Source organism: Euprymna scolopes, chromosome 44 (assembly GCF_053919585.1).
Source record: "Euprymna scolopes isolate OS-2025 chromosome 44, ASM5391958v1, whole genome shotgun sequence".
NCBI classification, from domain to species: Eukaryota; Metazoa; Mollusca; class Cephalopoda; order Sepiida; family Sepiolidae; genus Euprymna; species Euprymna scolopes.
Window position 1 is genome coordinate 11,395,788 of NC_136525.1, and position 20,000 is coordinate 11,415,787.

General features: G+C 32.9%; 1 protein-coding gene across 1 annotated transcript in view; it reads left to right on the forward strand.

The window, feature by feature from the left end:
• LOC145268689 (uncharacterized) overlaps positions 1-20,000 on the forward strand; it is a 1,072,728-nt gene that overhangs the window by 1,030,875 nt on the left and 21,853 nt on the right. Inside the window, exons 215-217 of the mRNA XM_080124201.1 lie at positions 3,655-3,948; positions 8,124-8,426; positions 9,879-10,181. Of these exons, the coding sequence (XP_079980327.1) occupies positions 3,655-3,948; positions 8,124-8,426; positions 9,879-10,181 (900 nt within the window). The remainder of the gene's footprint in view (positions 1-3,654; positions 3,949-8,123; positions 8,427-9,878; positions 10,182-20,000) is intronic.

Below are 20,000 nucleotides of genomic sequence, written 5' to 3' on the forward strand. Positions count from 1 at the left end.
ACGATGTCAAAACATCGTTAATTCATTACCCACACAGCAGCAGCCGTATAGCGCACTTGTGAGAAGACTTGACTGTCATTTGGGCGGTCGGGTTTCGACCCTGGTTTGAGGCAGTTGCATATATAGCCGCACTGATGAGCTGTGATACAGCGAAACAGTACTGTATGTGGATGACTATATATATATATATATATATATATATATAGAGAGAGAGAGAGAGAGACGTATATATATTTCAATTTTTAAAAAAGAAAAAGAAATTGAATCGTATTTTGCTTCCTTCTTTTAATAAAACACTTTTGCATCTTTAACGTGTTCTAAAATCAGTTGAATCTGTTTATTCAAAGTTTATCTACACGCACACACGCACACACACACACACACACATACATATATATATATATAGTCTATGGCATCATAGCGTAATGGATAAGACGCTGGACTGAAATACATAAGGTCCAGGTTGGGGATCGCTCTTTTCCACTGGAGAGCTAACAATTTAGCAGCTGTCCTGTTTATAAATCTCTGAAATAGCGATATGGTAAACAGCTGATGATCCTTGTTTCCTATTTTACAATTTAAGTTGCAGTTTCCTGTTTTTTTTTTGGGGGGGGGGGGTTTCATTATTATATAGTTAAATCCTTTTGGATAATTGTGAATTTTCTATTAGTAAGTCGGCGATATTTTGAACCTTAGTATCCCTAGGAATTTAAACTGCATTTATTTATTTTTTCTTGGAAAATACTTGAAGCTTCTTTAAACTGTATCTCTCTCTCTCTCTCTCTCTCTCTCTCTCTCTCTCTCTCTCTCTTCCCCCCTCTCTCTCTCTCTCTCATTTTTTAATTTCATATTTGTAGTTTCTTTCAATGCATTAACCTGCAAAATTTATTGTATATTTTGCAAACATCTTCCCTCTGATGAGAAGCATTGCATTTTTGAAACTTCGTGGAATAAGGTGTTTCTTGTTTATTTGTACTCCTTGTTGGATAATTAACATTTTGTCTACCGACTTTATAGGTTTATAATGATTTTTTTTTCTTTTTAATTTGAATAAATTTTCAATAATAAGATTTTTCTATTATATGTATATATATACATATATATATATATATACATATATACATATATATACATATATACATATATATACATATATACATATATATACATATATATATATATATATATATATGCATACGTTTTATTTTTTTATTACCGTATCTTTCTGTTAAATTACATTATTGTAGAAAAATATAAAACGCATATTTGCTCTACAACATTAGTGAGCACTTTCTTCAGTTTTTATTCATTACCATTTCTACTATATATATATATTTCTACTATATATATATATATATATATATATATATATATATATATATATATATATATACTAGCATTTCAGCCCGGCGTTGCCCGGCTGTTTGGAGGAGTATGTTGAGCAAACAAAAAAAAAAGTGGTAAAATTTTTTAAACTTTGATCTCGATAATGACCCCTTAACATTTATTGTTTTGGGCTCAAATCAAGTTACTAAATTAGATCCATGTCCAAGGAACCTATATCTAAAATGTCAAATGTTTAGACCCAAAATTGGTGGAGGAGTTTGGTAGAGTTCTCAAATGTCAGATCGTTGAACGTTGACCCCTTAACGCGTTTATATATACGTACATACTACTGAGTTTTTTGTTTGCCAATAAGCTTTCTAGTTGCCACCGCGCCCATCCTAATCAGCCAATGGGCAGGCACTTACAGGACAAAAGCACAGTTGACCTCCGGTACACCCCTTCTCTTTGTGCATTTATGTGAAGGGTAGATATCCTTTTGTTGTAGTAAACTGGCCTACTTTCAGCCTAGATGTAGTTGGATATGTTATTTTGTGCTTTTTTACATTTTTTTTAGTCTATATTTCGGATATTATGTTAGTTTATATATATATATATATATATATATATATATTTATATATATATATATATATATATATATATATAACTTATTTACTATCTACCTCGACCTATCTATTGAGCAATGTTCAAGTAAATACTGAAAGATTTATGCATAAGATTATATCTTTGTATATTAATTTATGTGATTAAATGAAGTGATCATATATATATATATATATATATCGTATCTTTTATATATATATATATATATAATATATATCGTATCTTTTATATATATATATATATATATATATATATATATATATATGACTTATTTACTACCTAGCTCTACCTATGTATTGAGCACTGTTGAAGTAAATACTGAAAAATTTATGCCTAAATTATATCTTTGTATATTAATTTATGTGATTGAATGAAGTAATCATATATATATATATATGTATATATATATATATATATATATGTATATATATATATGACTTATTTACTACATAGCTCTACCTATGTATTGAGCACTGTTGAAGCAAATACTGAAAAATTTATGCATAAATTATATCTTTGTATATTAATTTATGTGATTGAATGAAGTAATCATATATATATATATATATATATATGATTATGTAAATTTGTTTAACTCTTTGAACTCATCAAGTGAGTGTCAGATTTATCAAATGATATTATTATCTCCCTTGCCGGTGCAACCTAAAATATTCTTCTGTAAAAATTCTTTTTTTTTTATCTATAAGAGAGAAAAGATTAATTTTAGGATCAGATTTTTTTCGATTTTTGATTTTCGAGACTTCTCGGATGAATATCATAATATCATTTGGCCTAGGTCGATCAGGACCCTCTTTCCGTTATCTCTGTCTCTACTATTATATAAAAATCACTTTGTGTGTACGTGTGTGTAAATTCCTTCTTCATAGTTTCCGAAACAGCTGAGAATATGTTTTGAAAATTTCACACAAGGCTAATTTATATGTCTGGCAGTGTTCTTAGATATGCTTTGTACAGAAATTCACCCAAGAAGTCTCGAAAATTAAAAAAAAAAAATCTGATCCTAAAATTAATCTTTTCTCTCTTATAGATAAAAAGGAATAATTTTTACAGGAGAATATGTTAGGTTGCACCGGCAAGGGAGATAATAAAATCTCAACAAATAATTTCTTCTTAGAAGAATAAAAAAAAAACAGATTTGTTGACATCTAGAAACATCAGTCAGCGTGTTCAAGCCTGGGTGTACCTTACCATTTTATTTTAATTTTTTCTCATCAATGAATTCAATTCACGATAAGAGATTAGGTACCATTTAAAATCGCCGCAAATCATTTCTTTGTTTGCATATTTTAAAACTAAACATTGATCAAAAGTGAATTTTCCAGATCATTCATCATCAAGCCCAAATATCAGCTGACGTGATATTGTAAACAAACGCAGACGGGATTTGATGAACGACAATATTATTATTATTATTATTATTATTATTATTATTTACTTATTTTATTTATTTATTCATTTTTTTTTTTTGCGAATTAGTCCACCGGGCAAATTATTCTTCGTAATGTATAATATTTAATAGAGGATCGATTCTATAATAATACATATGCAATCTGCATGAATTAAAATATCATGTTTAAGCGTATTGTATGACTGGGCAACGCCGAGCGTCGAGCTGGCTAGTAATATTTATTCCTGTGTGCATATTTTGATTCAATTTTTCAATTTTTTTTACTTTGTCCTTTCAGGTATGACACGGCCTATTGACACACCACAGATTGTCGATGTCGAATCCAAGGGTTTGAAATTGGCCTGGAGACCGACAAGAGCGCCATCTGTTGGCAAAGAATATACTTACGTTATAGAATCCCAGGAACTTCCATCGCGAGAATGGAAGCGTGTGGTTGGCGGTGTAAGGAGTACTTCGTATAAATTGACGGACTTGAAGCCGAGACATGACTACCTGTTTCGAATCCGCGCTCAGACAAGTGCAGAGAGTATCTCGGAACCTTCTGTCCCCGTGTCATACAATCGAAGCAGAGGTAAGTCATTATGCTGAATTACTTGATCTATCAAATTATGAGTCGTGTCAGTTGGAAGATTATTCAAAAAAATAAAATTGACGCCTGTTTGTTTTGCAAAATTGCTGTTGGTCGAGTATATTCGAGTTATCTCTCTTGAATGATATTCAAGTTTTTCCCCTTGTAATATACTGGAAACAAGTGAGAAAGAACTCTTTAATTTTGAAGTACAAAAAAGCATAACACATTATTCGAAATGATGCATTTACAATAGATGTTCAATTTATGGATGGCAACTATCGTCGCATTTTCCTACTGGTCTCAGCATTTGTATTGAGAAGAATTTCCAGACCAAAGTTGTTCTTACTGTATAGATATAAGCGTTATCTGTCCCTGACAGTAGGTGGCAACTGGAGCAATATCCCCTGAACAAGAAGGAACTAGAGTGACCTCCCTTGATTTCTATAAATACGGTAAACACAGGCGCAGCCATTTATATTTTGTATTGAGCTCACCACAAGCCGGAATGATATGATATGCTGTTTTACTTAACTTTCACACTTACTTGACATAGCCCAAATGTAGCTAAATGAAAAAGAGCCTTTTTAAGTATTACCAGCTCCCAACATTTGATGGCCTTTTACCTGACCTTCCTTGTCCTTTTAGAGAGACACGCAGAATTTGAAAAAGTGTTATTAAAACATTGGGCTCTCCACATTTGATGGCATTATACCTGACTTTCCTTGTCCTTTTGCAGAGACAAGTAAATTGAAAAAAGTGTTATTAAAACATTGGGCTCTCCACATTTGATGGCCTTTTACCTGACCTTCCATGTCCTTTTGGAGAGACACGCAGAATTTTAAAAAGTGTTTCTAAGACATTGGGCTCTCCACATTTACCTGACTTTTCTTATTTCTTTCGAGAGACAAGCATAGTTTCAAAAAGTGTTACGAAAACATTAGGCTTTCCATATTCGCGTGCCTTATAACTGACTTTCCTTGTCCTTTTGGAGTGATAAGCAAAAATTTTAACAGTGTTGTTTAAAACATTGGGCTTCCTACATTTGAGGGCCTTATACCTTACCTGTCTTATCTTTCAAAAAGTGGTGTAGTGGTAGAGAGGAATGTTACAGGAAAAAGGGTCCCCTTTTCCTGTAAGTAATAAGAATATTAGATAAGTGGAAAATGAGATTAGGATAGACCGAGATTCGAACCTTGTAAGCAAGGTTCAGAAATAGATTCAGAAAATGGAATGTTAGAATTTCGCATTGTTAAATTTCATTTAAAATAGTTTAGATATGTTTGTTTGTTTGTTTGTTTGTAAAAAGAATTTAATTGTTCATTCTTTTATGGAAATTGAATTAAAAAGGTCAGCTAAAAAAATAATGAACAATGTAATTTAAAAACATACTGTAAAAGAGGAAAAAAAGTTTAGGTAGAAAGGCAGGCATCGAAGCTAAGGCGAAAAAAAAAGCCTTGCACGTTGCCCCTACGCCAAAGAGACATACACTTAATAACGGATAAAATTAAACCTTTAAAAACACTTGCAAATGGTTTAAACTAACGTCAATGTTTTCTAGGTCAAACATGACGTCATTGTCATAGTAGCAGGAGCAGAGAAAATGAAGGAACGGTTTTTTCAGCACCCCTTCTTGTAGAAGTAAAAGAACTTTAGATAAGTGGAAAATGAGATTAGGATAGACCGAGATTCGAACCTTGTAAGCAAGGTTCAGAAATAGATTCAGAAAATGGAATGTTAGAATTTTGCATTGTTTAATTTCATTTAAAATAGTTTAGATATGTTTGTTTGTTTGTTTGTAAAAAGAATTAATTGTTCATTTTTTTATGGAAATTGAATTAAAAAACAATGCAATTTAAAAATATGTTGAAAAATGAGTTAAGTTGAAAAATAGGTTCCCGAGAATTTTTTGTTTGCAGACGTGTTTGGGAACATGTGCCGAATCACATATATTTAGGCCACATGAGTCGATCACGTTTAGAGCCATACATGACGCCATAGCAGAAAGGGAACTTCTCAATATAGGAGCTAGTTCAGTCGAAGCTCGGAGGCAGTTGGGCAGACATGTTTGAGCAGTCAGCAAAGGCAGTCAGAGGAGGGTTCCTTTAGAAGCGAAGGGAGAATATTTAACCATGTAGAACCAATGTGAATTTCTGGCGTAATCATCATTTCGACTGATCAAATGGAATAAAAGAACATCGATTTTTTTAAACTATTGTCTTCGTGTCATCATTCAGCAATTGAAGATAATGTGTAATCATCGTTTATGAACTTTGTATAACCCATCCTAAGTAATGTCCCCATACCATCCTATGTAATGTCCCCATACCATTCTAAGTAATGTCCCCTCACCATTCTAAGTAATGATTATTTCCTCCTGTATTAAAAGAACTGATCACCCTCTTTCTCAGTCACTAATATATGCTATAAGAAACCACAGAAAGGTCGCTGGGAAAGATGGTGGCATCCTTCTACCGCTCCAGAAGATATCTCACTAATGATGCAATTCTCTATCTATACAAAAGCCAAGTATGTCCAAGGATGGAATACTGCTGCCACATCTGGGCAGGAGCTGCTAAAAACAGCCTATCCTGCTTTGATATGTTGTTTGTAAAAAGAATTTAATTGTGCATTCGAATGGAAATTGAATTAAAAAGGTCAGCTAAACAAATAATAAACAATACAATTTAAAAACATATTGAAAAATAAGTTAGGATGAAAAATAGGTTGCGTTTTGGAAATGTATGTTTAAGCCATGTGAGTCGATCACGTTTTGAGACCACACATCTGACGTCATAGCAAAAATGAATTCTCAATATAGGAGGGAGTCGAAGATCAGACAGGCAGCAGAGTCGGTCGGACAGAGCTGACATGATCAGAGAAGGGTCCCTTTAGAAGCAAAGGGAGAACGTTTAATTATGTAGAACGACTTTGAATTCCTTTACGTCATCATCATTCGACCGGTCGATCTGACAATAAAGAAGTTATCATGTTTTTGTAAAACTGTGTCGTGTCATCATTCAACAGCAAAAGGTAATGTGTGAAACATCCTTAATATGAACTTTGTCTCCCTCATCGCTAGTATGAACTTTATGTAACTCTCCCAAGAATGTTGCATCCCCTATCTCAACCCTTGCTAATATATGTTATAAGAAGATACACTAAAAGAACTGTATAAATGTATCTTCCCCTCATAAATATGAATGTCCCGATCCTGTCTCTTTAATATGAAACACCCGGCTATACAACACTAAAAACATGGCGACTTCAGAATGTGTTGTCAATCAGATTTGATCTCAGTTGGATTTGATACATGGTTATAAAATCCCGGTCGTCTCAAAACAATCGAGGTCGATGGGTGCATTAAATGAGACAAGAGGTCAAATCTACTTCGCTGATATTTTCCAGTTAAGCGATGTGGGGCCTGGCCAGTACCAGATGGGTGACAATTTGAGAATGCTGGGCATCGTATGTCATCTTGTTATCCTGATATGCACTAAAAGTAACCCTCGTCAAAATTCACACTAGCTAACTTAATCGCTGCTTACTGGCATAGGGTCCCAACCTGCAAGAGGCCAAGATCAGAGTGTAGTATGTGTTCTGATGCTACACTCAAGTTAATAATTTGTCCTTAGTAAATGGAGGAGGAAGCCTTTTCTATACTGAGGCACTTTCATTTTTACATACTTCCAGAGTGCCCCTTTTTGGGGAGCTGATTTTCCCCACATTAAAAACGACCTTGTGTCACATTTTGCTTTCGTGGGGAAGCAAATAAATATGTACATGTAGAGAGAGAGAAAGAGATCAACATATTTTATATAAGCCCCTCAACTTGGTGCTAACATAGTTTTCCAGCACAAACCTGATGAAGTTAAGCAACGTGAGGCCAGGTCAGTACCAGATGGGTGACAATTGGAAATGCTGAGCATTATATGCCATCTAATTATCCTAACATGCACTAAGAGTGACCCTCGTCAAAATTCACACTAGTTAATTTGCTAATTACTGGCGTAGGGTCCCAAATACATGACATACATGGAAAAAGAGAGAGAGGGGGGGAAGAAAGAGAGGGGGGGAGAGGTTTACATATTTTATAAAAACTCTCAACTTGATGCTAACATAATTTTCCAGCACAAAGTCATATTTATTTTATTTTTTTACTGATTTTATTATTGCAGTTGTGCCCCAAGTTCCCGTCGAAAGACCCCAGATCTACGGTATCGAGCCGGAATCCTGTTGGTTATCTTGGCGTCGTCTCTACATTTATCCGTACAACAGTGACGTCAATCTGAGATATACGGTCGAAGTTCGTGAACCTCCAAACTATCACTGGCGCACAATTGCCACAAATTTGTCCGAGCCTATTTACAAAGTGACCGGCTTGAAACCCAAAGTAGATTATCACTTTCGTATTAAACCTGAAACAACATCGGGTGAATCTCTGCAGCCCTCACTTTCCGTGGCACTTCACAGGACGGCAGGTTTGAAGATCTTTCCTTTTTGTTTCGGTTGTCTAACCTTAAACCTAACCCTAACCCTTATTCGACTTTTTTAAAAAATGGAGTAACATGAAAGTGGAAAATGTGTAATTTGCCACAAGAATCGTGATTTTCACAAAATGGAGTCTTACGTGATGTTGCGCTGATGTATTTCTCAAATTAAAAAAAAAGCATTATTCTTTCTTTTTTCGCAGATGTTACATAATACAAGATTTAACTCTAAATCATTCTTAATGTCATAATCGTTTAATATATATAACACAAACAGAACACACACACAGACACAAACACAACACATACACACACATATATATATAACTGTATGAATCGCTTTATTGCATATTAGTAAAATATCAATATTTCACTAAATATACGTCACACAAAAATGCAAATTGTATCATCAAATGACTGTTTCAAGGTTAGTTATTTCCCAAAATGTTATTCAAATCCATGCGATATTCACGAAGTTATGACATTTTATTTATTATCAAGTAATATATAATAATTACGATTAGTCAACTTGGACTTAGGCTTCTGGTTCCCAACCATTTTTTATTTGATTTTTTACTATCTGACATTAGTGACCACCTACCCCAGAAATCAGGCGCCATTTTAGAAAATGAGTCGCATACAAAATCTTTATCATATCAAATGGATCCAAATATGCTATTGTTGGCAGCGGTTTCCCCGATAATTTTTTCTCGTCAGAATTCTTTCTAGAAGATAAGAAATTGACAAGATGCGATTTGTTTCAAGGTCTCAAAAGAAAACAGCGGAGAAAAGTTTGACGAAAAGCGGAAAATATTCCTGCTACTTGCTTTCCCAGTTGTACCAACATGCAGAAATATAACTGTAATTATTTTCATATAAATCTGATGATTCTTATTGTTGGCATTGGTTTCCCCGATAATGTTTTTCGTCAGAATTCTTTCTAGAAAGACATTGGGTGCTTACAGAATAGACCAGGTGGAGGTTGCCAACATCTTAAGTGAAAGTGATTTTGTGGAACAAACTGGATTCGAACTTAGAACACCCAACTCATCAGTCTGTCTCATTAACCTCTTAGCCACCGTCACCTCCCATATATGTAGGGGCATCCTAATTACGAAGTTGTGCAGCAAAATGCATGCTCACATTACTGTTAAATGTACTGTGAACAAGCATCTTGCTGCATAACTCACCACTTAGAATATTCCTATAAAGGTAGCTCATAATTCACAGCAAACCCCCTACGTCTCAGTAACAGTGTGCCTTGTTTCAAATGAATAGAATTCAAAAATAAATAATGGTAACTCCCTACCGATCATTATAAGGTCAGATACTGAGTTTCACATTGAATTTTTAAATAGAACAGGACTTGTCCATTGTTTCTTTTCCTTTCTGTTTTTTTTTGGGTCTTTTTTTTTGCTAATACTCTTTTTGTCTCTCTGACAGCAATTCCGCACGTTCCAGTCGAGCTGCCCGAGATCACAGAAGTCGACTACGAAAGTATCGCCCTGAGGTGGCGCCGTGTTGACATCCCCACGTTCGACAGAAAGGACACCCCGCTGACCTTCATGATTGAAAAGCAAGAGTATCCGCACGCTGAATGGAGAACGATTGCCTCGGGCATATCGGACACCAGCTATCGGGTGACAGGCCTGAATAGGTCGCAGGATTATATGTTTCGCATTCGCGGAGAATGTCCTCTCGGACGCACAGCACCTTCGGTGCCTGTACCATTTTACAGGAGAAAAGGTGAGCGGTATAAGTCCAAGTACTCTAAATCTAAATACCCTTCCAGTAAACTCTAGTTAGCGCCATCCTCTCCTACCGTGTTTTGATGTTTTCCAGTTTGGGGCATGACACCAAATATTTTATTCTTGCAGGCTTTTTATTCAGCAGCAAATTGTACTTATTTTGTCAGCAAAGAGCTTTTTGCACTTGTATAAAGCTGTGTTTTTTTTTTTTAAACTCTAATTGTTAGCGTTTTTGTACTCAGAGCCGGTGCTAACCCTATCCCTCACCCTAAACTAGAAACGATTTTAGTAGAGCTTAATTTTATTTTATTATCTGAAAAAAAAAAAATAAATAAAAAAAAAAAAAACAACATAATATTGTATTGTCACTTTTGGCAGTAACAACACACACACACACACACACATACATATATATATATATATATATATATATATATATATATATATATATATATATATATATATATGTATGTATACTTAAAGCATCCCAAAAAAGTTAGTGCTCATGTCTGAAGCTTACCTTTTCGTCAAACTCTGTTCTTTCGAAAGTTTCTAAGATCTTAAATTTCTTATCCATATATTTATACATTTATATGGTTTCTTCCCTCTCTCATTCTCTCTCTCTCTCTCTCTCTCTCTCTCTCTCTCTCGTTCTCTCTCTCTCTCTTCTCTTATCCCCTTTCTCTCTTTTTCATTTTCCCTCCTAACTCTTTCCCTCACACTTTCTCTCTTTAGTTATCCATTATATAAAAAGTAGTTTCTGTGTGTGTGTGTGTGTGTGTGTGTGTGTGTGTGTGTGTGTGTGTGTGTGTGTGTGTGTGTGTGTGTGTGTGTGTGTTCGTGTTCAGCCGAAAATCCCAAACTAAAAAACAAGACCCCACAAAGTAAGTATAGTTTTGATCAGCATTTCCCGGAATAAGTTTAAAAATCATTTGAAAAATTAATCATTCTTTTACCCTAAACTGGGTTTTCTTTTCCAACTACTAAGTGGAAGTAATTCTGATTTTTTTTTCATAGAGTTATTTCCCTTATGCCGACTCATTCCTCAACTTGTCGGTATGTATGCATGTACGTATGTATGTGTGTATATCTAGAGAGAGGACTGGGGAAGAAAGAAGAAAAGTAGAGAGGGAGAAATAAGACAGGAACTGGGAAAGATATATAAGTTTTGATACAAATCTGTTACACTTTCGATCCGGACAACGTCAGATAGCCTTGATAGTTTGTAATAATTTTTTTTTTAATTTTATATTTTACCTTTCATCTTTCATTTTTTTTTTTTTATTAATAATTCACCACTTATATGACCCGAAGCAACAAAAAAAAAAAAAACAGAAATATTTAGTACTCCCATACACCCCCAATGTTCATGGTGAAAAGGAGGGAGGACACGCGTCCTTAGCACCGGCACTGAATGTACTTAATGCTTTGTAGAATATCACTTGCAGCTTGTCATATATGTGGCTTATGCTCTACACAAAATCTCACGTGCGTCTAATCTAACGAGGCCTAAAAATAATATGTGTATGCAATTGGTCCTGAAGCTCTGTCAACTAGTTGTTATTTAAATATTTATAATATTATTTATTTATTATTATCTCTGTTATTTGGTTGTATTATTTATAAACTCTCCTTCTTAATCCGATCAACAATTCAAACGTTTAAAACAACTTTTAACAGTAAATAAAATAGAAGTAAATATAATTTATTCTTTATCTATCTATTTTTTTTTTCATATATGCATTTTCGTAAAACAATAGTTGCGCACATTTAAAATATAAAAAAATACAGTTAATAACTACAAAAAAAAAATAAAATAAGATTGATTATATGCTAGCTATCCCGACCCAGTGTTGCCCGGAATTCCTTAGATATAATTTTGTTTTGTAAATATTTTCATATTAAAAATAAGTATGGTATGCTAATAGCTAAGCGGAATTATTCTTAGTCTTTTATTAAGACTTATTCTCTTAAACTGATTTTTCTTCTAAAGTGATTATTTAAGAATACCCATATATTATCATAGCATTGAACCAAATTAAGTAGTTTCAAGAATTTAATTTAGCATTTTATTATATTACCAATAACATGCTATAGCAATAACAAATTAAAATTGGTTAGTCAGAATCAAAGTTTGATTTGTCAAGTTAAATGCTATTAGAGTATGACTTTGAAAATCTGACGAAATAACTTTCTATATAAAATATGAACAGGTGTCCAATTCAGACTAATTCATTTTTTTTAAATGAATTGTTGCAAAGTCGGTCACTAATAACACGGTACGAAAATAACTAATGAAAATTGGCTATTTAGAATCAAAGTTTGATTTGTCAGATTAAATACTATTTAGGTTTAACTTTTAAAATCTCACACTATTACTTTATATATTAGATTTTAAGTAGAATTTTATTATGTTATTAATAACATGATATAACAATAACAAATTAAAATTGGTTTGTCAGAATGAAAGTTTGATTAATTAGCTTACACGTTATTTAGGTCTTTTTTTTTAACATCCGGGCAACATAATTTCATATAATGAATGTCCCTATTAGGCAAACATTGTTGCGAGTAAAAACGGTTATAAGCCAAACAATGTGATCTTTAAAAAAAAGAAAAAAATTTCTTTATCTTGAATTTGATTATAAACGTCATCGGGCAATCATGAAGAAGGACGTCTTCATCTAAGGGACGTAATTCTACCTTTTTTTCGAGTAAATGTAAAAAAAAATAAACTATAAAATTATGTATTATATTTACTTTAAAAGTGTTTTTGTTACATGAAATAAAGTAGTTGAAAAATCATTTTTTTATTTAAAATAGATAAGTTTATTGATTTATTTATTTTTACATTTTTTTTCTTACATTTACGGAAATGGTTTTAGTAAAAGTAGAGTTACGCCCCTTAGACGAACAGGTTTTTTTTTTCGCGATTACTCATCACCATGAAAAGTAATTAACATTCAATTTATATACATACAATTGAGAATTTAAGTGAACCAAATCGCGTTTAGAATGGTTTCTGGTATAATGATCCACTCCTTTCCATAGATAAAAGGAGATATAATTTGATCCATTAGGTGCATTAATTCTAGTTCTTAAATAATATTTAAAACGAAAGAAGATAACTATTGACAGTAGTTGATTTCTGATGATGACGTTTGCCGTCGAAAATTCAAGTTCAAATTAAAGAAATTTTGATTCTTGTCCAGAATCCCTATCTATGATGTACGCACATATGATGAAACGAAAATATCATATTCCAAAAATCACTACATTGATCAAGAGGTTCTTATTTTTTAAAAATAAAATAAAATCTTGTGAGAAACCAAACAACGAGCTGTCTTGCCCGCCATTTTGAAAAAAAGAAATTAAAAAAAAAGGACAAAAAGAGAATAACTCAACAATAATTCAAATTTGCGGGATTTGTATTGTAATGCTTATGAATTCCCATTAATTGCTTAAAAATGATTTTCTTTGTAAAAATAAAACTATTTGATTGATTTACATGATTTTTAGAATATGGGGTTTTCGTTTTGTCATGGGTATGTACATCATGCAAATAAAATTTAAAAAAATTGAATATAGGGTAAGTTCTGAACACTAACCGGCATTTTTTAAAACTGCATTCTTTGACTCATAACCATTTTAAAACTATAATTGTATATTAGTTATAAGAATAAAGTAATAATTATATATATATATATATATATATATATATATATATATATATATGTCATAGTTTTACTTTGAAATTATAATAATCGAAAGTTTTAAGTTTTCATATAAAAATATATAAATTAGAGTTGTGTTTGAAGGCTATATCAATGTGGTTCGTAGGAAGCACAGCAGGCACGAGTTGGTATATAAAGGAATAATGACAATATCAGAACGAAATTTCCATAATTTTACGTTTATTTACAAACATTTTGTGTCGTAAAAGATACTGATTCATGTCCACAGCGTTTCCTACAAACCGCATTGCTATAGCCTTCAAAAACAACTCCTTCCACATTACGCACAATGCTTCAAGTAAACTAAAAGTAAACTTCTCATAAATTATTATATATTAAATATATTTATTTTATTGAATTCTAATTATTATTTATGAGTTTTGTTTTTTGAGATAACAATGAAATGTGCCCTTAAGGTAAGTTTGAAAAAAAAAAAAAAAAATTAAGAAAATTTAGTGATTCTGTTTTATTGTGTTTGAACCTTTGACTGTTATCTTAATTGGTCGATTAAAACCAGCCAATCGTATGCAAATTGTTAAAGAGATAACGGAAGTTGTTCTGAATATAAATGGATGGAGTTTGAGTTTTTTATTTTTTTTTTCAAATCCGTTATTAAAAAAAAAAAAAAAAAAATTAGAAAATAATTATCATAAAAATGGTTGGCTATTATTTTGTCACTTATGCACTAGTGCGAAGGTACAACTTTTCTGGTTTTCAGTTGGGACATTTGGAGAGTGCACAGCAGGGACAGACACTCGTTGAGTTTTGATTGCTATTTTTTTTTTTTTTTTTTTACCCATGTGGTCGTGGCATATTTCAGGTTTCGTGTCTGTTTCTGCCGACCAGCATATGTTGTTAACAAAAAAAAAAAGAAGAAAAAAAAGGAAATGGTAATCTGAGACCGTAACAACCGTATATCTATTTTGTGTTACAAAGTTCTTATTTTAATTAAATGTAACAAAAGTGTAACAAAAACTTTCTCAACAAAAAAATACACGTATTCGCAAAAATTCGAAATTTTTTTGGCTTGTTACAAAAAAAAAAAAAATAAATAAATAAATAAAAATAAAAATCTTTAATTTGTGTTTTAAAAAAATCTCTATTTTATGTTATTATAATTTTCTTAAATCTATCTAAAAGTGAAAAAAACAAAAAAACAAAAAAAAAAAACATTTATTGTTGTAAGATTTTCGATTCGGTCCTGAAATTGCATTTGTCTCCCTCTGCTATACACTTTCCAAATGTTCCAACTCAAAACCGAAAAAGTTGTACTTTCGCCCTGGTACACAATAGCCATTATTTGTACTGGTTGCCTTTTTATGTAGACACATTCGGAAGAATTATCGCCCTTGTTTGTGTGAATTTCTAAACTCAACTTGACGTTCATTTGAACACAAAGGGAGACTACTTTGTTGTGCGGCCATCTTGAATTTCTTTGTAGTTTATGTTATCGCTGAGACGAAAGGTCAGAGCTCTTTTGAGCTCCATAATCTTGCTAGCAATTTTAACAGATGTGTCTATATAATAGTAATAATAAAATTGTAAAATAATTAGGTGAAACGTAAGAAGAGTTAAACGTCGAGAACTCGTAAACATAAAAATAAATAAATAAAAATAATTTATACCAAACGCAGTAAAATTAAATTCTCTAGCGACTCAAATACTTTTAACGTGTTTGTAAGATATGTGTGTGTGTGTGTGTGTGTGTGTGTGTGCAATATTTTAGAATTTTTTATGTTGATTAGATTCACGAAACCCAAAATGGATGATAGCTGAACTTTGGTTAACTTCATGCTGAAGAGATAGTAAAAAAAAAAAAAAAAAAAAAAAAAAAAAAGAGTAGAAAACAAATAAATAGATCTATATGTACCTTACCATTAACCTCAAGTCCGAATGGCAAGTCACCCCACAAGCAAAAATCCTTGTAAAGCTTATCAGTACAAAAATATCGAAATAAAATTCTGAAAAAAAAAAAAAGAAAAGAAAAAGAAAATTGAAAACAATGTCAGATAAAAAGAATATTTTATTTTGCTAATAATAAATAAATAAATAACTATTTCATAGAGTAATATATTTTTTATAATATTAAAAACAAAATTTGAAACAATAACACTTCATCATTTTATGCAAAAAAAAAAAAAAATAATAATAATAATTAAGTGTAATGCGAATTTTTCACCTGACACGGTTTGCTGCCGACTTCGGGTCGCCTGGTTTTCTGTATCACCAAATCTTTCCTATTGCAACTTAAAATGTGTACCAAGAAACAACATCCATGTAAAAAGGATCATATTGAACTAATAGGCAATTGACACCAACTCTATTGCGTTTGGTATAAATTATTATTATTATTTTTTTTTTTTTACGAGTTCGACTGTTAACTATTCTATACTTTCACCTAAATAAACAAATAGCTCTCCATTCTTTCCTAAATCTCACGGTGTATCTACATAGAAAGGCAATAGAAAAAAAATAAATAAAAATAATAAACCTCTAAAAGAAAAAAAAAAAGTTTATATTATTAATTTTTGTTTTGTTTTCCAATTCTATCAAGTCTGCTGTTAAAAATGGTATTAAAAGAAAAAGTTTAAAAGAAATATATATATTGTTAACCTGTATCATAGAGCTTGGACCCGCAATAAAAGTTAAAAAAAAAAAAAAAAAAAAAAAATTAAAAACGCATTTATATCTTGAATGTTTGATGTTGACAGATTATTTGTCGTGCCTTCGAGTTTGCCGTTTCAACTTGCTTCTGCTTTTCTGTTGCCTCATTTTCCTCCGTTTGCGTTTTTTCATAACTTTGTTTTTTTATATACTGATGCTTATATAACTATAATTACACACATATATATATATATATATATATATATATATATATATATATATATATATATATATATATATATGCTTATGTTTTATTTATGCCTATATAACTATAATTATATATGTACGTTTATATATTACTTATGCTTATACATAACTCGAGGTTTTACTATTAGTCACGTTTTTAACTCATCGTTCGATTCTTTTTTCTTTTTTTTTTTTTTTAACGAATCATAATGGAATCATCATTTCATGTAGACATTTTTTTTTTCCAAAGAATCAAGTGTATTTTAGCACGCGATTTTATGCAAACGGTTGAAAGGAACAGATTTTAGCATGACACTTTAAAATGACGTCACTTGAAAACCATGTCTTCACAAACAAATAAGGGCACCAGTTCCTTGTAAATCAGGTGTCTCCAAACTACGGCCCGCAGGCCAGATCCGGCCAACGAAAGCTCTTATGGAAAACGTTAAAATATTCAGGAAAAGATTTAAGGAATGGAAATTTGTGAAAATAGTGTGGTATTTTTATTTCTGTTTAAAGAATGAAGTGCGGACATGTAAGCTTGATCCGGCCCGCCAAAATCTTTCATCCCGCCTGCAGAGCTTTTATGGGAAAAAATTTTACAAGACGGAAATATGTGAAAAAAGTGTGGGTATTTTTTACGACCTGCCCAAGCGTAGTATAAATATCACCGCATGTTAAGAACGACTTTCGGAATAACCTCCCAGCCTCCCCATTTTAAGAGCAGCTTTCAAGGTGTGTGTGGGGGATGTTTATTCCGAGAGCCGTTCTTAACATGGGGAGATTGGGGTGTTTATAATACGTCGGAGCACGTAAAAATTTACCAAAGTGTGATGGTTTTTCTTCTTTTTTATTTTTTTTTTATTTTTATTTATTTATTTTTTTCTTCAGAAAGTATGCTTCTTTAAAGTTTGTTTAAAAGGCTAAAGTTTCGGAGAAGCAGTTTCACTCCAAAAGAAAAACTAATGAGCAAAAACAGTATAAAACACGTTCAGTTCATTTAAAAAAAAAAAAAAAATTATTTTGGCCCTAGCAGCTCTAAATAGTCAGTAATATGCGCCCGTCTTTCGAAAACTTTGGAGACTCCCGTTGTAAATGAATAGCTGAGAAAGTTAACGTTAAAACATGCGTAACAGAGCGCAGACGCGCGTATGCAAATGCCGGGCCGCATGCGAAGAAAAGAGAACTATAGACAGAGCATCTACAGAGCACGTTTCAAATGGCGTTCGAGAGGACAGAAGTCAGGGTGAACGAGCACGATCACGGTTTATTCAATTTATTCTTAAATCGTTTTTATTAACGCCTTCTTCGCTTCCCCCTCGATTTTTTTTTATGTGATCGTGTCCCCAACGCGACAGAACTCCAGCTATCTTGTTTAAAACTAATATATATATGTGTGTGTGTGTGTGCGTGTGTGTGTGCGTGTGTGTGTGTGTGTGTGTGTGTGTTTTCTATTCAGATATAAATTTTTTAACACACGGTTTCATTAAATAGCTCGATAGGGCAAGCGTGACAGAGCGCAGATGCGCAGATGCAAATGCCAAGCCATGTGCGAGGAGAAAGACTGTATAAATAAAACCTGCAGCACGTTCAAGAGCATGTTTGAAATGACGTTTGCGAGGACAGAGGTCATGGAGAAGGAGCACGTTCACGTGTACGACGAAAAAACGACTATAAAAAGTGTGTGTGCACGGACCGGCGATGATGTTCAGCACGTTCAAGAGCGCATTAGAGAGACGTAGGTGACGTCATAGCACAACGAGAAGTCACACGTGGCAGGAGAATGAGGAAATGTCGTTGCGAAAAGAAGGAATCGAGTGATTACTTGTCCTATGTGGTCCTGGATATGACCTTAAACTATATTGCTCCCAGGTCCACTCTGACACGGAGTGGTAGCATCTGTTAGGGTCCCAACTATGGGTTAAATAGAATACGACTTAAAAAACAAATATACTATATTAAAACATCGTTCTTCAAAATCACCAGATTCGGCATTAAATAACCTGAAAAGGGTTGATATGCTGTAAAACAAAACAACCAACCAACCAACTTGTCCTATGTTCCTTGTGACGTTCTTTTGCTACGACTTGTTGGGTCTAGTTGTTAACGCGTGTGTGTACTAGGTTGCACGTGCCTATTTAATTCTATTATGCAACACAACGGTTTGTATTTTATTTTTTATGGACATCGCTCCAAGCAAGGCAGGAAGCCACTTGATGTAAGCAGCTAGAAAAAAAAAAAGACACTCCAAGATCAAAACCTAGCCAACGCTAAGTGTTATATGGTCAGATGATTATTGTTGGCATTCATTTCCCTGAAATATTTCTGGTTAGAATTCTTTCTAGAAAGACATTAAATACTTAAGAGAGGGACCACGTGAAGGTTGCCAACATCCCTAAGTGAAAGCGTTTCTGTGGAATGAACTGGATTCGAACTCGGTACATTCAGGTTGTCAATCCGTGTCGTTAACCACTTAGCCACCGGCACCTTCCTAACGTCGCTATGATGCAGAGACAGGTACTACACTTTAATCTTAGCCAGAGCACATTCCATTAAAGTACTTGTTTATGTTTCTGAAGACGTGGTGTTTGAGTCACTAAATCTATTTCTTTCGGACAATATAATTGGAGTGCTGCAGATACATTTGGTCCATTACATTCTCATTATATCATTCTAATCCACATCAAGCCATTGTTTCATATCCATATTTGTTGTATATCTATATCTACATGTATATATATATATATATATATATATATATATATATATGTTCATGTCGCGTTTGTAATCCATTCTGTTATGTAAAAATAGAAAATGATACTGGCATATACATTGGTGTTTCTTTCACTATAACCCCATACACAGGGATGCAACATTGCGACGATGGGACAGGGGTTGGTGCTTTGATGATAGTGTGGGATTTAAGACATTTTTTTTTAAACCCTGTGAGAAATTAGTGGTACTTGCACCTGCCCAGATGTTTAAGGCTTCATCTAATCTCGAAATAAACTCGAATACAACCCAAACACAAATGTAACGTCATCCAATTACTTTTTTTGTTTTTTAATTTTTCTATCATTTTGTCTGACTCGTAGTTGAGGATGGGGCATCCTACCAGGTGCCAAACATTCACCTGCTATCTCATACATTCCAACCAAGATATATTTTAAAGATTCTAACCGTCCCTTCCCTTTAAGTGCACTTGCTTGTATCTCTCTTACACTTGGTTCGCT